Source organism: Delphinus delphis, chromosome 5, assembly GCF_949987515.2.
Source record: "Delphinus delphis chromosome 5, mDelDel1.2, whole genome shotgun sequence".
Classification (NCBI taxonomy): domain Eukaryota; kingdom Metazoa; phylum Chordata; class Mammalia; order Artiodactyla; family Delphinidae; genus Delphinus; species Delphinus delphis.
In genome coordinates, this window is record NC_082687.1 from 22,610,573 (window position 1) to 22,632,299 (window position 21,727).

Genomic DNA, 21,727 nt, shown 5'->3' on the forward strand with positions numbered 1-21,727 from the left:
CATTAAATGCACCAACATTCGAATAATACGGGTCCCAGAAGAAAAAGAAAAAAAGAAAGGGACTGAGAAAATATTTGCAGAGATTATAGTTGAAAACTTCCTTAATATGGGAAAGGAAATAAGTCCAGGAAGTGCAGGGAGTCCCATACAGGATAAATCCAAGGAGAAACATGCCAAGACACATATTAATCAAACAATCAAAAATTAATACAAAGAAAAAATATTCAAAGCAGCAAGGGAAAAACAAGTAACATACAAGGGAATCCCCATAAGGTTAACAGCTGATCTTTCAGCAGAAACTCTGCAAGCCAGAAGGGAGTGGCAGGACATATTTAAAGTGATGAAAGGGAAAACTCTACAACCAAGATTATTCTGCCCAGCAAGGATCTCATTCAGATTCAACGGAGAAATTAAAATCTTTACAGACAAGCAAAAGTTAAGAGAATTCAACACCACGAAACCAGCTTACAACAAATGCTAAAGAAACTTCTCTAGGCAGGAAACACAAGAGAAGGAAAAGACCTACAATAACAATCCCAAAACAATTAAGAAAATGGTAATAGGAACGTACATATCGATAATTACCCTAAATGTAAATGGATTAAGTGCTCCAACCAAAACACAGAGACTGGCTGAATGGATACAAAAAAGACATAGACTGGCTGAAGGGATACAAAAATAAAACCCGTATATATACTGTCAACTAGAGACCCACTTCAGACCTAGGGACACATACAGACTGAAAGTGATGGGATGGAAAAAGATATTCCATACATATGGAAATCAAAAGAAAGCTGGAGTAGTAATTCTCATATCAGACAAAATCAACCTAAAAATAAAGACTATTACAAGAAACAAAGAAGGACACTACATAATGATCAAGGGATCAAACCACAAAGAAGATATAACAATTGTAAATATTTATGCACCCAACATAGGAATACCTCAATACATAAGGCAAATGCTAACAGCAATAAAAGGGGAAATTGACAGTAACACAGTCATAGTAGGGGACTTTAACACCCCACTTTCACCAATGGACAGATAATCCAAAATGAAAATAAAAAAGGAACACATTAAACAAGATGGACTTAATTGATATTTATAGGACGTTCCATCTAAAAACAACAGAATACACTTTCTTCTCAAGTGCTCATAGAACATTCTCCAGGATAGATCATATCTTGGGTCACAAATCAAGCCTTGGTAAATTTAAGAAAACTGAAATCATATCAAGTATCTTTTCCAACCACAACGCTATGAGACTAGATATCAATTACAGGAAAATACATGGAGGCTAAACAATACACTACTTAATAACCAAGAGATCACTGAAGAAGTCAAAGAAGAAATAAAAAAATAACTAGAAACAAATGACAATGAAAACACGATGGCCCAAAACCAATGGGATGCAGCAAAAGCAGTTCTAAGAGGGAAGTTTAGAGCAATACAATCCTACCTCAAGAAACAAGAAACATCTCAAATAAACAACCTAAACTTACACCTAAAGCAATTACAGAAAGAAGGACAAAAAAACCCCAAAGTTGAGCTGAAGGAAAGAAATCATAAAGATCAGATCAGGAATAAATGAAAAAGAAATGAAGGAAACAACAGCAAAGATCAATAAATTAAAAGCTGGTTCTTTGAGAAGATAAGCAAAATTGATAAACCATTAGGTAGACTCATCAAGAAAGAAAGGGAGAAGACTCAAATCAGTAGAATTAGAAATGAAACAGGGGAAGTAACAACTGACACTGCAGAAATACAAAAGATCCTGAGAGACTACTACAAGCAGCTATATGCCAATGAAATGGACAACCTGGAAGAAATGGACACATTCTTAGAAAAACACAACTTTCCGAGACTGAACCAGGAAGAAATAGAAAATATGAACAGATCAATCACAAGCACTCAAATTGAGACTGTGATTTAAAATCTTCCAACAAACAAAAGCCTAGGACCAGATGGCTTCACAGGCAAATTCTATCAAACATATAGAGAAGAGCTAACAACTATCCTTCTCAAACTCTTCCAAAATATAGCAGAGGGAGGAACACTCCCAAACTCATTCTACGAGGTCACCATCACCCTGATACCAAAACCAGACAAAGATGTCCCAAAAATGAAACCTACAGGCTAATATCACTGATGAACATAGATGCAAAAATCCTCAACAAAATACTAGCAAACATAATCCAACAGCACATTAAAAGGATCATACACCATGATCAAGTGGGGTTTATCCCAGGAATGCAAGGATTCTTCAACGAACGCAAATCAATCAATGTGATACACCATATTAACAAACTGAAGGAGAAAAACCATATGGTCATCTCAATAGATGCAGAGAAAGCTTTCGACAAAATTCAACACCCATTTATGATAAAAGCTCTCCAGAAGGTAGGCATAGAGGGAACTTACCTCAACATAATAAAGGCCATATATAACAAACCCACAGCCAACATCGTTCTCAATGGTGAAAAACTGAAAGCATTTCCACTAAGATCAGGAATAAGACAAGGTTGCCCACTCTCACCACTATTATTCAACATAGTTTTGGAAGTTTTAGCCACAGCAATCAGAGAAGAAAAAGAAATAACAGGAATCCAAATCAGAAAAGAAGAAGTAAAACTGTCACTGTCTGCAGATGACATGATACTATACATAGAGAATCCTAAAGATGCTACCAGAAAACTACTAGAACTAATCAATGAACTTGCTAAAATAGTAGGATATAAAATTATTGCACAGAAATCTCTTTCCTTTCTATACACTAATGATGAAAAATCTGAAAGAGAAATTAAGGAATAAACCTACCTAAGGAGACAAAAGACCCGTATGCAGAAAACTATAAGACACTGATAAAAGAAATCAAAAATGATACAAAAAGATGGAGAGATATACCATGTTCTTGGGTTGGAAGAATCAACATTGCAAAAATGACTCTACTACCCAAAGCAATCTACAGATTCAGTGCAATCCCTATCAAACTACCAATGGCATTTTTCATAGAACTAGAACAAAAAATTTCACAATTTACATGGAAACAGAAAAGACCCAGAATAGCCAAAGCAATCTTGAGAAAGAAAAAAGGAGCTGGAGGAATCAGGCTCCCTGACTTCAGACTATACAACAAAGGTACAGTAATCCAGACAGTATGGTATGGGCACAAAAACAGAAATACAGATCAATGGAACAGGATAGAAAGTTCAGAGATAAACCCATGCACATATGGTCACCTTATTTTTGATAAAGGAGCCAAGAATATACAATGGAAAAAGACAGCCACTTCAATAAGTGGTCCTGGGAAAACTGGACAGCTACATGTAAAAGAATGAAATAAGAACACTCCCTAACACGATCCCCCAAAATAAACTCAAAATGGATTAAAGACATAAATATAAGGCCAGACACTATCAAACTCTTAGAGGAAAACATAGGCAGCATACTCTATGACATAAATCACACCAAGATCCTTTTTGACCCACCTCCTAGAGTAATGGAAATAAAAACAAAAATAAACAAATGGGACCTAATGAAACTTAAAACCCTTTGCACAGTAAAGGAAACCATAAACAAGACAAAAAGATGACCCTCAGAATGGGAGAAAATATTTGCAAATGAAGCAACTGACAAAGGATTAATCTCCAAAATTTACAAAGAGCTCATGCAGCTCAATATCAAAAAAACAAACAACCCAATCCAAAAATGGGCAGAAGACCTAAAAAGACACTTCTCCAAAGAAGATATACACATTACCAACAAACACATGAAAGGATGCTCAACATCACCAATCATTAGAGAAATGCAAATCAAAATTACAATGAGGTATCACTTCACAACCAGTCAGAATGGCCATCATTAAATATCTACAAACAATAAATATTGGTGAGGCTGTGGAGAAAAGGGAACCCTCTTGCACTGTTGGTGGGAATGTAAATTCATACAGCCACTATGGAGAACAGTATGGAGGTTCCTTAAAAAAACAAATGAGCTTATGGATGAGCTCCAAATACATTCTTTATTCTCTAATTTTGCACTGCTCAAATACGTGCTTAATTTTGTGGGAAAAAGGACGGCAGAACCGAACAATGGCACAAAACAAAACAAAAAACAAAATGTAAAACACAGTTCTATAGGCTTATGCCCCAACATTTTCACATAAATATTGCAATAACTATATTCAATAATTTGCTCCTTAATTTATACCACTTTTTATTACTTGTAAAATTTATATTCTATCAGACATATATATATATGCATAAATATAAAATATATAAATATATACACACACACACATATATATGTGAAAGATATAGCTGATGTAGCTTATAAATCAGAAAACTAAATCTTTATTAAAGTCTTTTACATGGTTAAGAATTCCACAAAATTTCTGTTGGACTCAATTGAGATTTCTAATTATAAGTTCCTTATTTTTGACTTTTGATATTTTCTAGTGGCACTGAAATTAATGTCCTAGCATAAGCAGCAGGACACACTTGAGTGCAATCAGGGCAGCGAGGCAGGTGTCGGCCAGGCCACCTTGGCAATCAGTTTTCTTGGCGCAGACAATCTCAAAATCACTCTCACATTCCCACACTGTGCTTTATTCTTCCATTGACCTCTATGTCTGACCTCTCCCGAAGAATTATAATCAAGAAATTATTATTGTTGCTTTTCTTTGTAACTTGCATACTTACAATCGGGAGGCATCTTTTCCATAAATACCGTGTAATATTCTTTTAGAAGTTCAAAATTTTCCTGATTAATACTTTCTTGCAAAGAGACATCTCCAAACCTAAACATAGAACAAAGAGAATAGTTACGGGTTATAAAAGAGCACCCGAAAGTTACTTTTTTTAATCTTTCTTTTTTAAATAGGTGGCAATAGTTTTGTAAGGAAGGAGTCTCTGTTTTCTAAGCAACATTGTGCAAAGGTGATTTCAACTATATTCCAGTCTCCACTGGCCCTGACTCCACCAATCCCTATTGACACACCAAAATATTCCCACAGTCATCAAATGTGAACCTGAATGAAATACGAAATCTAAAACACCAACCCCGTGCCTCTGCATAATTGATACTCAGTTAATGTTAGTCTCCCTACCTCTGCAGGGCTATATCTCTAAAGACCTAAAAACTCTTCCTTCTCTCTTTTTATCCCTCCTATATTCCACTTCACCAATGACAGCTTGTGGAGAGGTCCATAGGACCAGGACTGAACATTGGGCTGCATACAGTCTTAAACACACTGTCAACTGCTGTAGGCACATGTAGAGTACTCCAGTCTCCCAGGGACTGGTTCACTTCTGTGGCCCTTTCTTTCTGCCCACACCATGAAGGATGCCAGCCTCTGTACTGGTGCTCTTCTGCCACCTTCTTCAGGCAAAACTTTCTACCTGTATATCACTGACCTTGTGTTTTCTTTAAGCCCTTCTCAGGTTTAAACTTAAAATCCTCTTGTCTCTCTATAAAAGGATGCCATGCAAATGGCTTCCAATATGTATCCTCATCCAAACGGCTTCCAACATGTATCCTCATCCAAATATCTCCATTCAAATCTGTATTTCTAGATGTCAACTGAAAATTTCAAAGTGAATTAACCCACACCACTTCAAATGCAACCTAACCAAAAACTGAAACCACCTCCTCCTTTTGTTTAGAAATAGGCGTGTTTCTAATAATCTGACATTAATTCAGGTTCAAAATCTAGGCACCCTTTTGGATTTCCTTGGTTTTCCGCACTCCATCCACTATTCACTGATATATTCACATCTCCGGTGTCCTTTCCTTCTTTTTCTTTACCACTGTCATTTTAGGTATTTAGTAATATTCAGTCTCGACTGGATATAAAGCCTCCCAAATATGAGAAGTGCTATGCCTCCAGGTTCCCTCCCTTCCAATCTATCCCTTACATCATGGTCAGATCATTCATTCATTCAACAAATATTTATTTAACATCAGCCATGTGCCAGATGCTGCATAGGCAATGAATGAAATGTTGGAGAAGTTAGTCTACCACCCGTTTCATCATATCTGCTCACTAAACTTCACTGCACCTCCTCTCTGTGTAAGAACAAAGTCCAGTCTCTTTAGTTTAGCATCTAATGTCTCCACAAAGGCCTCCGAAACCCTTTGTTTGTGGGAATGGAATTACACCCTTCTACTTTACCAGCAGGATTTTGATGCCTTTGGGACTTTTCACATGCTATTCCTCCTCTGACTAGGAAGCCTTACTTTCCTTATCAGCTTGATTAATTCTGATTTGTCCTTCAAAGCCCTGTGGAAGGTGTATATATACTATGAAACCTTCCTGATGAAATGTTCTCCCATCTGTGAATCACTTTCTTTCCTCCATGAATCCTGTCCCTCCTACATCTTTGCTTACTGTATGAGTCAAACTGTGGTGTATCATTTGTTGAACTGTCTTCCTTACTGGATGGTGGGTCCTTTCAGGATGGGGATCATGTCAGTTCTTCTTGTTACACTGCCTGCTCCCTGTGTCCCACAGCTTGGCAGAGTAATGCCTGGTGCAGAGTCAATGTTCAAAAACGTTACTGAGTTAAACTTGGAGGACAGGAATACGAACCCAGGAAAATCTACAGGAGAGTTAGCCTGAACTCTGAAATACACTCTTCTACCTTTTTCAGACATTATAAACACCTGGTATTTAAAAAATGTTATCCTTGTTGGAGTAATACTAGTGTTACAGACTAAATGTTGTGTCCCCCCAAAGATCATATGTTGAAGCCCTAATCCCCAGTGTGGATGTGTTTGAAGATGGAACCTCTGAAGAAGTCATTAAGATTATGAGGGTGGGGCCCTGAACCAGTGGGATTAGTGTCCTTGTGAAAAGAGTCATCAAAGAGCTGGTTCTCTCTCTCTACACACACAAAGAAGAGGTCATGTGAGCACACAGCAAGAAAGCTGAAGACAATTCTCACCAGAAACCAAATTGGCCAGAACCTGGGACTTCTCAGCCTCTAAAACTGAGAAATAAATTTCTGTTGTTTAAGCCACACAACCTGTGGTAGTTTGTTATGGTAGCCCAAGCAGATTAATTAGTACTTACTTATTTAAAAATGGATATACATTACATAAGTTTTGGCTATGGGTACATATATAGTAACATATTATACCTGGATTACATAGCATACCTAACATGTGAATGTTGATGGAAAAAGCTCAAAATTCAGAATCAGAAAAATAAAGCTCAGAGAACAAAGTGATTTGCTCAAAGTAGTAGTTGGTTGATATCCGAGGGCCAGCCTTCCTGCTTCCCTTTGTGTTTCTATTTTGCAGTTGTGTCTCTTTTTCAAATCCTATGTATCTTAAACAGCATCCAGGTATGAAAAAATACATTTTTTTTTTTTTGCGGTACGTGGGCCTCTCACTGTTGTGGCCTCTCCCGTTGTGGAGCACAGGCTTCAGACGCACAGGCTCAGTGGCCATGGCTCATGGGCCCAGCCGCTCCGTGGCATGTGGGATCTTCCTGGACCAGGGCACGAACCCATGTCCCCTGCATTGGCAGGCAGACTCTCAACCACTGCGCCACCAGGGAAGCCAGAAAAAATACATTTTTATAGGCAAGACAGATGAGAGAGAAGGGGAGGGGCATTTAAAAAAAAATAAAGTGACTAACATCTAAAATAGTAACAATGACATGTAAATTAACCTAATCTAGAAGGCTTGAAAATACAATGCTAAGTATTCCTTGAAAAGTCTGTAAATGGAGAGTCTCACATGTCTCTCAAGACTGCACTCACAGGTCTTAACTTAGTAATTTAAACTCCAAACACTCTGTACTCTAGTGTACCAAAGAAGAGACAATTAATTTAGAGTGCTGTTTTCCCCCCCAATTGTTCATTAATATCATTTACCTCCCAAATTGTATAATTTATGTTCATAAATATCATTCTCCTCAACCTGTGAATTTGCTGTGAGACAACATATAAAGATGACTGGAATATAATCTGATCTTACATAATTATTTGCAAAAGTGCTTAATTATTGAAGAATCAACTTTTTGTACAATACAGTGAAAAAAATTATATTCTGATTTAAGCATACTATAAGACAAAAGACTAATAGCTTCCACACAGTTTGAGATTAAACATGTAATACAAAACTGGCATGGAATTTTGTAACTGGTGAGAATTATGAAAATCTATGTTGTCCAGAAAACCTTTTGGATGAAAGGGAGAGATGGAGAAATCGTTGAAAATAGTAGCTAAAAACAGGCACCTTCACCATCATTGAAATTCAAGACGGCTATAAATGTAGTGGTAGTCTTAGTTTAGTAAAAAACATTAATAAAGGATTAAAACATACATAACAAGTCATGGCAAAGAATATGCCAGCTACCTATGGGGGAAGGAAACATTTAGAGAGTGAATTATTGACAAGGAAGCATTTTAAAATACTCTTCAAAAGTTTTGCTTTGGGGGAAATTTTCCAGCTAGGCTTTACAGCAAGACACTAACTTCTGGGCTTCCCTGGTGGTGCAGTGGTTGAGAGTCCATCTGCTGATGCAGGGGACACGGGCTCGTGCCCTGGTCTGGGAAGATCTCACATGCCGCGGAGCGGCTGGGCCCGTGAGCCATGGCCGCTGAGCCTGCACGTCCGGAGCCTGTGCTCCGCAACAGGAGAGGCCACAGCGGTGAGGGGCCTACGTACCGCAAAAAAAAAAAAAAAAAAAAAAAGACACTAACTTCTTTCTCTGAGAAGTTTTAGAGAATCTTTTAAAAATGTGTTCTGTGAATCTTAACTCTTACCCACGTTTTCGATAATCTCTACATGGGAATCATGTAAGATGCAAAAATAATTCCTTTGTCTGCTCAAAGCGTTTTTGCCAGTTGCTTATGCGATCACATACAATCATCTGTCATCTAACTGAGAAAATTATTATGAAAAGATGTGTTGTCATCCTCCAATAACAATTATTTTAGTAAATAAAATTTTAAAATTATTTAAATAAATAAATTTTAAAAATTAAAAAGTTTTTTGAATAAATTAAAAAAAATATTTTAGTAAATAAAATAAAAGGAAAAAATAGCGTGTTTTATTAGGTCCAGAAAATTTGGACACAACTAGCAGAGTTTACAATGTTGAAATATATGTAAGCACAAAAAAATTCTAAAATTTGATACACACATGTAGGTATTTGGAAACATGAAGAAAGTTAATCCATGTGAATATTTTGGTATTGACACCAATATTTTCCTTGTTATTTTGCCATATTTAAATTTGATGTGGGCCAGGAATCCTTAAATATGAATAATTCTGCTTGCCATATCAAATAACTTTGTACTGACGAAAAGGAAAATGTTACCCATGAATCTAATTTCTATGTACAGGAACGTGTGGAATTATTTAGCATATCCATAACAATTATACAAAAAAATCAAGTACCGACCTTATATCTGAAGCTTACCTCTCAGCAAGAGTTTGTTGTTCATTGATTCCAACATTAAAAAGTACTGGATACACATGAAGCAATTGTCCTTCTTTAATCTGTAGAGGCAGGGACTCAAACATTCTGCCTGGAAGCTTCACCTCCACCACATAATGTTCACTGGAGAAAGAGGAGGGCAAAGAGAAGCAGCCTTGCTTTTTTTCATTCAATGTTACTTTAGATTCATATGAAAGAAACAATAAAACAGTTGGAATATAGCAGTGATTTAGGTTTTTGGCTTCTATCTGCTTATTTTCTTTTATTAATTCATTTGATAATCATTTCATTCACTTCACTGTTAAATTACTTGGCATAAAGAGTCATTTACATTTATCTCCATTACTCTGAGGTTTTATAGGAAAGGAAGAATATTTAGTGCATCTTTGTATAAAAGGGCCATGTGCATAAGAGCTTCAATATTTGTTTTCTTGATTTAATTATTTAAAAACCCAGTCTCAAGAATAAGAAAAGCAATTTAATGATGGATTTTTTAATATAGTGAAACTAATGAACCAAATCATTTATACATTTTTTAGCATGGCCTAATTGTTATTATAGATGAACCTCCGTTTGTGATGACCTGATGGAAATGTAATGGTTTCATTATTTAAGATGTAACCTTTCAGCTTTCCTGATCATTTTGCAACATTAACATATCACCAGAGCATTTTTTCTTCGGAAATTTCCATTAAAAATTACCCCTAATGTTTAGTGTTGAAAATTCAAATTAGGATCCACAAAATAGGGTCAATAAGAATAGCTGCTTGTAGATTATGAAACTTGATATCTTCTGATCCAGTGTGAATTGATTAAAGAAATGTCAAGTTTCATCTGGAATTTAGGAAAATCCATGTGCTTCCTGAACTATATAGAGTGCTGGTGTTGTAATATGTGTATGGGGTAATGAAGAACAGGACAATTAGAGAGTCTCTGTGAAAATCTTTTCAGTTTCTCTAGTATGATAATACTGCTACGTACTCTGGATACTTGACAGTGAGACTTGTTTCTTACCTCAGCTTTGAACTAGAGAATCTGGAAATACCATCAATCCAGCAAGCAGGGATGTTAGCACTACCCTCAGAGGATGGACACTTTATTTTTCTTTCCTAAATTGCTCTCAGTGTCCTTTACAATAGCCTGGCTAACAGAAGGCTGATGTTTATTTCAAAATTTTCAGGAATATGAGAAGATTCAATGAGCCAAGCCTGCATTTAAAGATTTCTCTGAAGGTAAAACATTATACACATTCTTTATGATAACTTTTTTTTAATTGAAGTATAGCTGATATACAATGTTGTGTTTCAGGTGTACAGCAAAGTGATTATTCTTTTTCAGATTTTTTCCATTATAGGTTATTACAAGATACTGAATAGTTCCCTGTGCTATACAGTAGGTCAATGTTATTTATATAGTAGTGTGTATCTGTTAATTCCATACTCCCAATTTACCCCCCACTCCTTTCCCGTTTGGTAATCGTAAGGTTGTTTTCTATGTCTGTGAGTCTATTTCTGTTTTGTAAATAAGTTCATTTGTATCATTTTTTTTGATTCCACATATAAGTGATATTATGTGATATTTGTCTTTGTCTGACTTACTTCACTTAGTATGATCATTTCTACGTCCATCCATGGTGCTGCAAATAGCATTATTTCATTCTTTTTTATGGCTAATATTCCATTGTATATATGTATCACATCTTCCTTATTCATTCATCTGTCAATGGGCATTTAGGTTGCTTCCATGTCTTGGTTGTTGTAAATAGTGCTGCTGTGAACATTGGGGTGCATGTATTTTTTTGAATTAGGGGTTTCATTTTTTTCCAGAGATATGCTCAGGAGTGGGCTTGCTGGATCATATGATAACTCTACTTTCAGTTTTTTAAGGAACCTCCATACTGTTCTCCATAGTGGCTGCACCAATTTATATTCCCACCAACAGTGTAGGAGGGTTCCCTTTTCTCCACACCCTCTCTAGCATTTATTATTTGTAGACTTTTTGATGAAGGCCATTCTGACTGGTTGTGAGGTGATACCTCATTGCAGTTTTGATCTACATCTCTCTAATAATTAGCAATGCTGAGCATCTTTTCATGTACCTGTTGGCCATCTGTATGTCTTCTCTGGAGAAATGTCTATTTAGGTCTACTGCCCATTTTTTGATTGTTTTTTTTTTTGATATTGAGCTGTACGAACTGTATATTTTGGAAATTAATCCCTTCTCAGTTTCATCATTTGCAAATATTTTCTCCCATTCTGTTTGTTGTCTTTTTGTTTTGTTTATGGTTTCCTTTGCTGTGCAAAAGCCTTTAAGTTTAATTAGGTCCCATTTGTTTATTTTTGCTTTTGTTTTCATTACTCTAAGGGATGGATCCAAAAATATATTGCAATTTATGTCAACAGTGTTCTGCCCTATGTTTTCCTCTAGGAGTTTTATAGTATCCAGTCTTACATTTAGGTCTTTAATCCATTTTGAGTTTATTTTTGTAAACTCAACGAATGTTCTAATTTCATTCGTTTACATGCAGCTGCCCAATTTTCCCAGCACCACTTATTAAACAGACTATCTTTTCTCCATTCTATATTCTTGCCTCCTTTGTAGTAGTTGTAATGACCATAAGTCTGTAGGTTTATTTCTGGACTTTCTATATAACATTTTGTCATCTCTATTAAAATATAATTGACATAGGGCTTCCCTGGTGGCGCAGTGGTTGAGAGTCCGCTGGCCAATGCAGGGGACACGGGTTCGTGCCCCGGTCCGGGAAGATCCCACGTGCCGCGGAGCGGCTGGGCCCGTGAGCCATGGCCGCCGAGCCTGAGCATCCGGAGCCTGTGCTCCGCAACGGGAGGGGCCACAACAGTGAGAGGCCCGCATACCGCAAAATAAATAAATAAATTAATAATAATAATTAAGAAAAATGGTGGTATGTGCCCCTGACATAGCAATATACCTTTTCTAAAATGTTGCTGCTTTTAATACCAGGAATTTAATACCAAGTCATCTCAAGAATTATGACACTATTAACCAAATGATTCCAGCAAAAGTAAAAACATCCAGACCTTTAGATTAGATAGTAATAAAGAGAAAATTTTTTTCTCATGCCTGCTATTATTTTGAATTTCTCATATTTCATAGGGGAGCCTTACCCTACTTACCTCATTTTAGTACAATTTACGAACATTCATGAGACTTTTATGAGTTTTTCAAGATCTTCCCCTGTCATGTCACCTACATTTATTTTTCACCAAAAAGGCAAAGAGAACAAAAGAAACATTTCCAAACCAAACCTTAATTTTCCTTGGCTCCTTTGTCAGGGGTTAATTAAAAATATCTAACAAAGCTTGGTCTTAGGAAATGAACACCACTTACCGCCTTCCTGTTATAACTGGCAAGACATCATTGGATGTGGCTTCAGTTATTTTAAAAGCGACTTTCTTCAAATCTGAAATACCAACGGCCATGTCCTCCAGCATTCCAATTTCCTCACCTAAACAAGGGCAAAGGAGCTTAGTTACAAACATACTATTTGAAGAAAGTCACTTTGTACTCCACCTTCCTGCTGGAATTTGTTCTAACGGTTTAGTGAATGAGTTTCTGAAGGCAGCGAATCCATTCTCAATACGTTTTCCTGAGTCTGAAGGTTTTCATCAGTGAAACAAGAACCATTTAAATAGACTCCAGCTGTCCACATACCCTTTGAGGGAAGGAAAGAGGAATGCCTTTGCTGGAAGGTTAGAGAGAAGTTTTAATCCTTCTATGGCACGAAGTATCATGCAGATCTCTTTCCCTTGGCAGGACTGACATTTGATTTCTAGAAATAATGGAGATGGCTGAAATGAAGGTCACTGACCCAAGCTCATGCTAGTTTTATATCTTAATACACTGACAAATAAAACCTAAGAAGGAGGTAATTAAATAAGATTCTAGATCAGTCCTGCACAACAGAAATATAACGTGAGCCACATATATAATTTTAAATTTCCTGGTAATCATCTTTTTAAAGAGTAAAATTTTAAACGGTGAAATTAACTTTAATAATCTGTTTTCCTTTAGGCTGATAGTTCCAAAATAACATTTCAGCTGTAAATCAATATACTATGATTAATTATTCATTAATTATTAATATAAAACTCTTTTTTCACTAGTCTTTGAAACCTGATGTGCACGTGAGTACTTATTGATTTGGACTAGATACATTTCAAGTGTTCAATTGCCACACCAACCTATGTATTGAACAGGGCAGCTCTAGACAGTACAGAGTTGGGACTTTAAAAATCCAGTCATTGAAACTAGGTTGGCAAAAGCCTTTATTTAAAAAGCCTCAGCCTGTGAAATAATCTATAATCCCACTTTCAAAACATAATGAGAAAAAAAAATGTCATGAAGAACCTAGGGGTAAGACAGGAATAAAGACACAGACCTACTAGAGAACGGACTTGAGGATATGGGGAGGGGGAAGGGTGAGCTGTGACAAAGCGCGAGAGAGGCATGGACATAGGTACACTGCCAAACGTGGGGTAGATAGCTGGTGGGAAGCGGCCGCGTGGCACAGGGAGATCAGCTCGGTGCTTTGTGACCCCCTGGAGGGGTGGGATAGGGAGGGTGGGAGGGAGGGAGACGCAAGAGGGAAGAGATACGGGAACATATGTATATGTATAACTGATTCACTTTGTTATAAAGCAGAAACTAACACACCATTGTGAAGCAATTATACTCCAATAAAGATGTTAAAAAAATAAAAATAAAATAAAATAAATCTTGAAGACTAAAAAAACAAAAAACATAATGAGAGTAAAAGCACAGTGACAGGGAAAATGAATACAAAGAACTAAAAGTTACATTCTTTCTCTAATGCTTGATGCAAGAAAGGTTTACTACTCATTTTTATATTTAACTGAAGAATCTATGGATCCCATATCTTTATGAATAGGAATCTTATTTTAACATGGACTAAAGCAATACTTACTATATGTACTTAGCAGTCCTTCATATTGTACTATCAATCCCACCGTGTGAAGCTGCTCAAGGAAGCCAGGGTCATACAAACTTGTGTGCAATTTGATGATAAAACCACAGACCAATCCAGCAAGCTAAAAAAAAAATCATTGAAGAGATTACTGGGGTCAGCAAACTTTAATTTAAAAATATATGTCTTTGAGACATCACAGACATAATTAGAAATGTTCAAGTATATGTAACAAAATTATAACTATTTATATATCCATTTTGAAATGCGTTGACTGCATTTACTCTAGTATGGCTTGGGGAAGGCAGCATTGTGAAATGGGAACGACCACGGACTCGGAATCTGCAAATCCTGTCCCTCCCATTTCTAAGCAGTAAAACCATAAAAAGTTATTTAACACTTGCAAATCTTTCTGTTCTTATTTTTTTGCACACGGAAAATAGAGATAATAGTTCTCATTTTGCAGAGCTGTTGAAAGGACACAATGGAGAAATGTGTATAAGGCAGAGCATAATGCCTGATACTTAGCTCCGTTTGCTACTGGGTCATGCATGAAATAGGGGGGACAAGAGATATTTTGGGTAAAACATGCCCTTTGTCTGGAAGGTTTAGAAGGAGAGGCTTCTGTCTCTTTCCTTCCACGTGTCTGTCTATAAAACTCAATCATGGTGGTGGAGGCAGGAGGGGAGAAGGAACACAGCCATTGTGATGGAGGCCAACCTTGGTGTCATGGGCTAGGGTTGGGTGTAGGCAAAGGAGGTGGTCCTGTCAAACTTCCCATTCAAGACTATGGCCTGGTGAACTTATTTTATAAACACCAAAAAGAGATCATTATGAAGTCCCGTCCTGGGATTCATGAGGGAGCTGTATAAATAAGGGGTTGCAAACAGATCCCTTTTGCCGGTCCTGGCTGCCATCCACACTGTGCACGGTGTGGACAGCCCACGGCATAATATGAGGACAGGATGGGGGACCCTTTCCTTCACAGACTCTCTGCCCTGTGAAACAGCATGGACATTTCAGAGACTTGGCCACCTCTTTGCTGAAATAAATACTTCAGGTCTCAGACACTGTTTCCATTCGGCTTGTATTTATTATGAGTAAGAAAAACTGGGTACTAAACTTAAAAAAAAGAATCCCTTTAAAACGAAAACTGCCAAAGGACCTATGGTATAGCACAGGAAACTCTGCTCAAAATTATGTAACAACCTCAATGGGAAAAGAATTTGCAAAAGAATAGATATATGTGTATGTATAACTGAATCACTTTGCTGCACACCTGAAACTATCACAACATTGTAATCAACTATATGTCAATATAAAATAAAAGGATTCAGGAAAAAAGAAAACTGTCAAAAAAAGATATCTATCTTCACCAAGGATACTATTTGACAACCCATCACTGTGCTGGGCTCACAAGATCAAGAGGCACCTACTGCTTGGCTGAAGACGACGTCTCTTCTTAGCGTCAGCATCAAACATTGGGGAAGGCTGTAGGCCAGCTCCTGAAGGAGCACGAACGTCAGGGACTGCTTGGCTCGATTCACCACTTCTCCCATGCAGTCCTTCAGGGTAAGGATGAGGGGGTACAACTGTTCATACCAGTCCTCTGCGGGGTGGATGGGGCATAAGAACAGTGGGATAGATGAAGGAAGGTCTTGGAAGATAGAACCAATTTGTTTATTTTTTCAGTGAAGTTCTACACATTATTAAGGAGTCACAAAGATTAGATTTAAAGATCTCCAATTCCAATCTCTCCTCTGAACTCCAGGTGTCTATTACCAGCCACCCACTTGGGAGTATCTAGCTCATCTATAGTAGAAGTCTTCTCTTCTCTACTCATCTCTAATCTGTGCATTGCCTGTATCTTAGCGGATGGTACCACCAAACTCTTCCTATGCTGGAAACAATTTCTTGGACTTCATCTACAGTCTCCACATTTACTGGGTCATTAAATCAGTTCTACCACCATAGTAAGCCATCAAACACTCATCTTCCCCCTTGCCCTCTCCCATCATCATTCATCCATCTCCTTCGGACCACTTTCTATTCCGCTCCATAACTGACCCCTCTTCCTCCAGTCATATTCTACTCGAATCCTTTCTCAACAGAGTTGCTAGAGGGGGCTTTCTAATCAGTTTGAATCCCATCACTCACTCTTTCACTTCCTTAACTTAAACTATTTTAAACACACCAAAACATTCAGAACAAAGTCCCAAAGCATGACAGACCCTGCATTATCTGACCTCTGCCTACATGTTCAGTCTCATCTCTCAGAACTTTTTCACTTGAAGCCTTGAGTCCAGGTGAGCTGAACAACACGGATTTCCCCAAACCTGCTGTCTCTCATCTCAGTGTCTTTGCAAATCCTATCTCCAATCCTGGAGCACATACGTATCTTCCTGACAAACACTTTATCTTCTCTGCAGACTCAACAGGGTTTCTCTCTTCCAGGAAGTCTTCTTGATTTTCCCCTTAATCCCCTCCTCCCCCCATCCCTGTTTACTAAAAGTTTGCATCACAGCTCCTTGCTCTTACTGTTCTAGAGCGATCCATGCTGTTCTGCAAGAAAGGAAGCTCACTGAGGGTGAGAAATTTCTGCTTTAATCACTGAATCTCCAGAAGCTAGCATAGCAGATATTCAGTTTTTAATTGAATGAGTAAAGTTACAATAAATATAACAAAAGTCTTTTAAGATATAGACATGTAAGAGAAAATCAAGTTTTTGACAATATTTGGAATTCGAATAGCTTTCCTTCAAATCAGGATACAAAACTGAAACCATCTGTGCTTTTTGTATGTCTAGAAATTTAACATGTTTCAATTATATAATTATGACTTTGGCATGTGAAATAGAAACAAGTTATATCCTATTGCAGTTTATTTGGAAATCAAACCCCTGACAAATGTCAAACATTATAAATTCCAGACTGTGTGCTATTCCATTAATATATAAATAAATTAACAGTAGTGGGAAAAACACAAATATGATTTAAAAGAAACAAGCGAATGCTGAAAAATTAATTATGAATCAAGATCTAAAATGGTATGACCGGGCTTCCCTGGTGACGCAGTGGTTTAGAGTCCACCTGCCGATGCAGGGGACACGGGTTCGTACCCCGGTCCGGGAAGATCCCACATGCCACGGAGCGGCTGGGCCCGTGAGCCATGGCTGCTGAGCCTGCACGTCCGGAGCATGTGCTCCGCAACGGGAGAGGCCACAGTGAGAGGCCCGCGTACCGCAGAAAGAAAGAAAATAATAATAATAAATAAAAAAAATAAAATAAAATAAAATAAAATGGTATGACCTTCTCAGTTTACAAAAGTGAATGATTTGAAAGGTCAATAATCAGTTAAAACCTTGGAAGAGTTATAGGTAGTGATGAAAAGAATCATAATCATTATTGTACCATATCTATTGTCACTTACTTATTTTATGTTGTGGTGAAATAGATTAGATGAAATAAACCAAAATGGGTGAAAGGATAATTAATGGCCCCAACTCAATAAAAAGATGTGTTCCTGTTAATACTCCATGTAAATGCTTATGTGATGCTATAATGCAAAATACATTAGGAATATTAGGAGTTCTTATTTTAAAATATTGTAGAATTAAGTGTTATGAGAGGAATAAAAAAAAACTAGAGAAAGGGGAATTCAATGAAGGCCTATTAAATCTGTAATCGTTTAATAAAGGAATCACTGTGGGCAGCCTAGGATGAAATACGAACCGTGGTTCAAGTACAACAGGCATTCGGTGACTATTGATTTTTATGTCATTAGTAGCTGTAAAAAGGGCAAATGGAGGTACATTAGACTTATTTTCAGAATAAAAGACACATCAGTAGACACCAAGAAGGAATATTCGATATTCCTATTGTTTTCATATTTACATTCTTTTATCTCCCATTCTCTCCTACTCTCTAATTATTGTTCTCAATATGGATGTGCACACACACACAGACACACACACACACACACAGAAAACGAATATCTCAATAAATTGACCCAGATGTAGATCTTAAAAGATAACAGACTGAAAACCTATTTTGTTTTGTGCTGAGGTCTGCAGAGATCTACTGAAGAATTCTCCAACATAAGATAAAGCCTTGCGCAGTAGGTGGCGCTGTTTTACCAGGCTGAAGTAGAACTAACTTGGTCACTTACTCCATTCAGGTAACTGATTTATATACTCTTTTATATATTTGCACAGTTCCCAAACAGCAGGTACATGTTGTATGGGCACTTTGCATCCTACTCTCCTGTGTCAAGTGGTCAATAACCTGGCCAAAAGTGTAATAGGCTCTTTCTATTAGAAAATGGAAAATTAACTTAATTTTTTTCCCTTGGAAGATACTAAGTGACAGCTCAAATTAAATATAGCTGATGGTTTTCTTGAAGATCTTTAAAAGAGGAATCTTCACAGATTTCTTCATTAGCATCAGGATAATTTCTTTACTCACTTCTAAACCTATTTTCACACTTATCTAATCATTTGACTCAATCAGAAATTACAATGACATTAAAAAAGAGACAGAGAGATCACCTGATTTCTAATCCTTCTAGAATAAAACTAAGGACCTGGAACAATAAATAAATACACTGAAATTCTAAATCTAGGAGTGTTGTTAGGTATTTGTCTGACACTAGCAATATTCCAGTGTCTCTGTTTATTGTAATTATATATACTTTTTTATGGCTAAAAGTTAAGGAAAATGACAATATAAGAAAACATTAATGATGAATGAGAAAATTACAAGTTGGTGAGCAAGGTAGAATGGCTTAAAGATATTAATAAGCTTCCTATAAAGAAGCATACTTGAGAAAGCTAAAATTACATTTTTTTTCTAGAAAAAAAGCAATTTAATAAGTTCAGCAGATAAAGGAAAACCTCACTGGCAAATGTAAATTGTGATGGCTTCAGGTTTTGTTCCCTGTTAATATTCACTCAGTGTAAATCTCAGGTTCTGAAATAAACACAACGGGGTGTGATAGGCCAAAGAAAGGCCAAAGTAGTCAGTTCATAAACAGCCTTTTTGCTCCAATGTGCATTCCAAATCACTCTCACAAAAGCAAAAGAAATGCTTTAGTTTTCTCTTTAAAAATATTTTTGGGGGCTTCCCTGGTGGCGCAGCAGTTAAGAATCCGCCTGCCAATGCAAGGGACACGGGTTCAAGCCCTGGTCCGGGAAGATCCCACATGCCGCGGAGCAACTAAGCCCGTTCACCACAACTACTGAGCCTGCACTCTAGAGCCCACGAGCCACAACTACTGAAGCCCGCATGTCTAGAGCCCGTGCTCCACAACAAGAGAAGCCACCGCAGTGAGAAGCACGCACACCGCAACAAAGAGTAGCCCCCGCTCACTGCAACTAGAGAGAAAGCCCGCGTGCGGCAACGAAGTCCCAATGCAGCCAAAAATAAATAAGTTAAAAAATATATATATTTTGGGTAACAACAAAAAAAGCTGTAACTCCTGACGGTCCTGAGACCACTGTTATATCCCTCTCAGCTTCCTGTCTCTCCATACTTACAATCTACATGGGGTTTATTTTGCCCTGAGGGGAAAACCATTTTCTGGGAGGGATAAAGATGGTGTTCGTTCTGCATTTTCTGGTCCAAGGAAGAAATCTTGAAATGCACACATCCACTCTTCTGAGTTTAGTTTCCTCACGTTTCAACTGAGATTTTACACACACACACACACTCCTGATATACCCAAGGACGCAGGGTAGCTCAGGGCTCACCACAATATAGTCACCGCACCTACACCTCTCACAGAAGCTAACTGGCCCAGCAGGCACATAAGTGCCCACATCTTTGATTCTATCCCCTGGGCTCCTTTTAGTGACAGAGGAAAATACGAAGAGAATGTTTTAGCGTCTCTATAAAAACTTGCTGAAACTCCTTAACCCTGAGACCAAGAAGCAGAGTCTTTCCTCAGGAAAGCATTAAAAAGCGTGTGGCTTTGCTGAGCTTATCCTGAGCTTTGTGAAGTGTGTTGGAAGGCATCCAAGCAGAGCCTGTTTTCCAGCTTCTCTAACGTATTCAAGTGAATTCACTGAAGGATTCAAAGAACGACTGCCGGGCACCCCCCTCACCTCCTCCACACACCATCTATTTCCTGTACAGGTTGTTCACGTCCTCTGAGCTCAATGGCTCTTAGGTTGCTCAGGAGAAAAAAAAAAGAGCCAAATACCAACCAATGGTAGCAGAGCGTAATGTTTTCTTTCCAATTTCCGAGCCATTTTCTTCTCAGGTGCTTGGTCTCTTTCTCTCATTTAAGATAATGAACTTCACTTCAAGGAAGCTTGTAGCCATTGTTATTTTTGTTACCACCACTTTTTAGACATGGGGGTGGGGGGAAGAAAAGCTCACAGCTTGCATGCCCATTAAACTTTATGCAAGGAGATAAGAGAAGAAATGAGCCTGGCTCTTAGGATTCGCCTAAGTTAAGAAGATGATGAACTGTGAAGTCATTAGAATGGCCTTTAAGGAGGGTGATAAAATTTTCAAGGTTCTGAGAGGAACAGAGACCCATCCCACAGCTGACAGGGTTTTTATAGGATGCCCAAACCTCAGGTAGCACAGAACTGGCAGTGAGTTCAAGGCTGAGGGCTGGGAGTGGGTATATCATATCCCTGCCCATAGAGTCCTTGTTGGTTTTGAAGAGCTTATGTCCTCCGTCAACCCAGAGATGGCTGCCTATGTGTCCCTCTGTCTTTTGGGTACAATTTTACAATGTGAACATCAGCACTGAGGGGTCAACTAATAATAAGTCTTCCTCTCCAGACACCTTCTAGCAGGACTCCTTTGTATACTACACATGGCCAACTTTGGTCATAGACTCTAGACACCCTGTCCTCTATCTCTGAGATAGAGGACACAGAAATGAGGCTAATCCAGACAACAGACGAGTAACCAAGGAAAGAAAAGCACCTGCTGAGGCTGGGCTGCCTAGAGTGACTTCTTGGGCACTCAGAATGACCTCCTCCAAGTCTTCCTAACTCCTTGCCCACCTTTACAATCTGGTCCAGGAATTTAAAAAAAACCTGTATTTATCTTTCTTTAAAAAATGCTAACCTGTCTTCCTTATATCAATTTCCCCTTTTTTTTCACTGCCATCGTGAGAAATACATTCGTCCTTCAGTATCCATGGAGGATTGGTTCCAGGAACTCTTGCAAATACCAAAAACCAAGGATGCTCAAGTCCCTCCTATAAAATGGCACAGTACCATCATCCCTCCGTATCCGCGGATTCCACATCTGGGGATTCAACCAACTGTGGACGAGGAACCTGCAGATACAGAG

At 37.9% G+C, this 21,727-nt stretch overlaps 1 protein-coding gene across 4 annotated transcripts in view; it reads right to left on the reverse strand.

The window, feature by feature from the left end:
* INPP4B (inositol polyphosphate-4-phosphatase type II B) overlaps nt 1–21,727 on the reverse strand; it is a 487,644-nt gene that overhangs the window by 65,705 nt on the left and 400,212 nt on the right. For all 4 annotated transcript variants that reach the window (XM_060012086.1, XM_060012084.1, XM_060012085.1 and 1 more), the window contains 5 exons: nt 15,854–16,026; nt 14,418–14,541; nt 12,821–12,938; nt 9,434–9,574; nt 4,701–4,798 (listed from right to left, as the gene is read on the reverse strand). In XM_060012086.1, the coding sequence (XP_059868069.1) occupies nt 4,701–4,798; nt 9,434–9,574; nt 12,821–12,938; nt 14,418–14,541; nt 15,854–16,026 (654 nt within the window). The remainder of the gene's footprint in view (nt 1–4,700; nt 4,799–9,433; nt 9,575–12,820; nt 12,939–14,417; nt 14,542–15,853; nt 16,027–21,727) is intronic.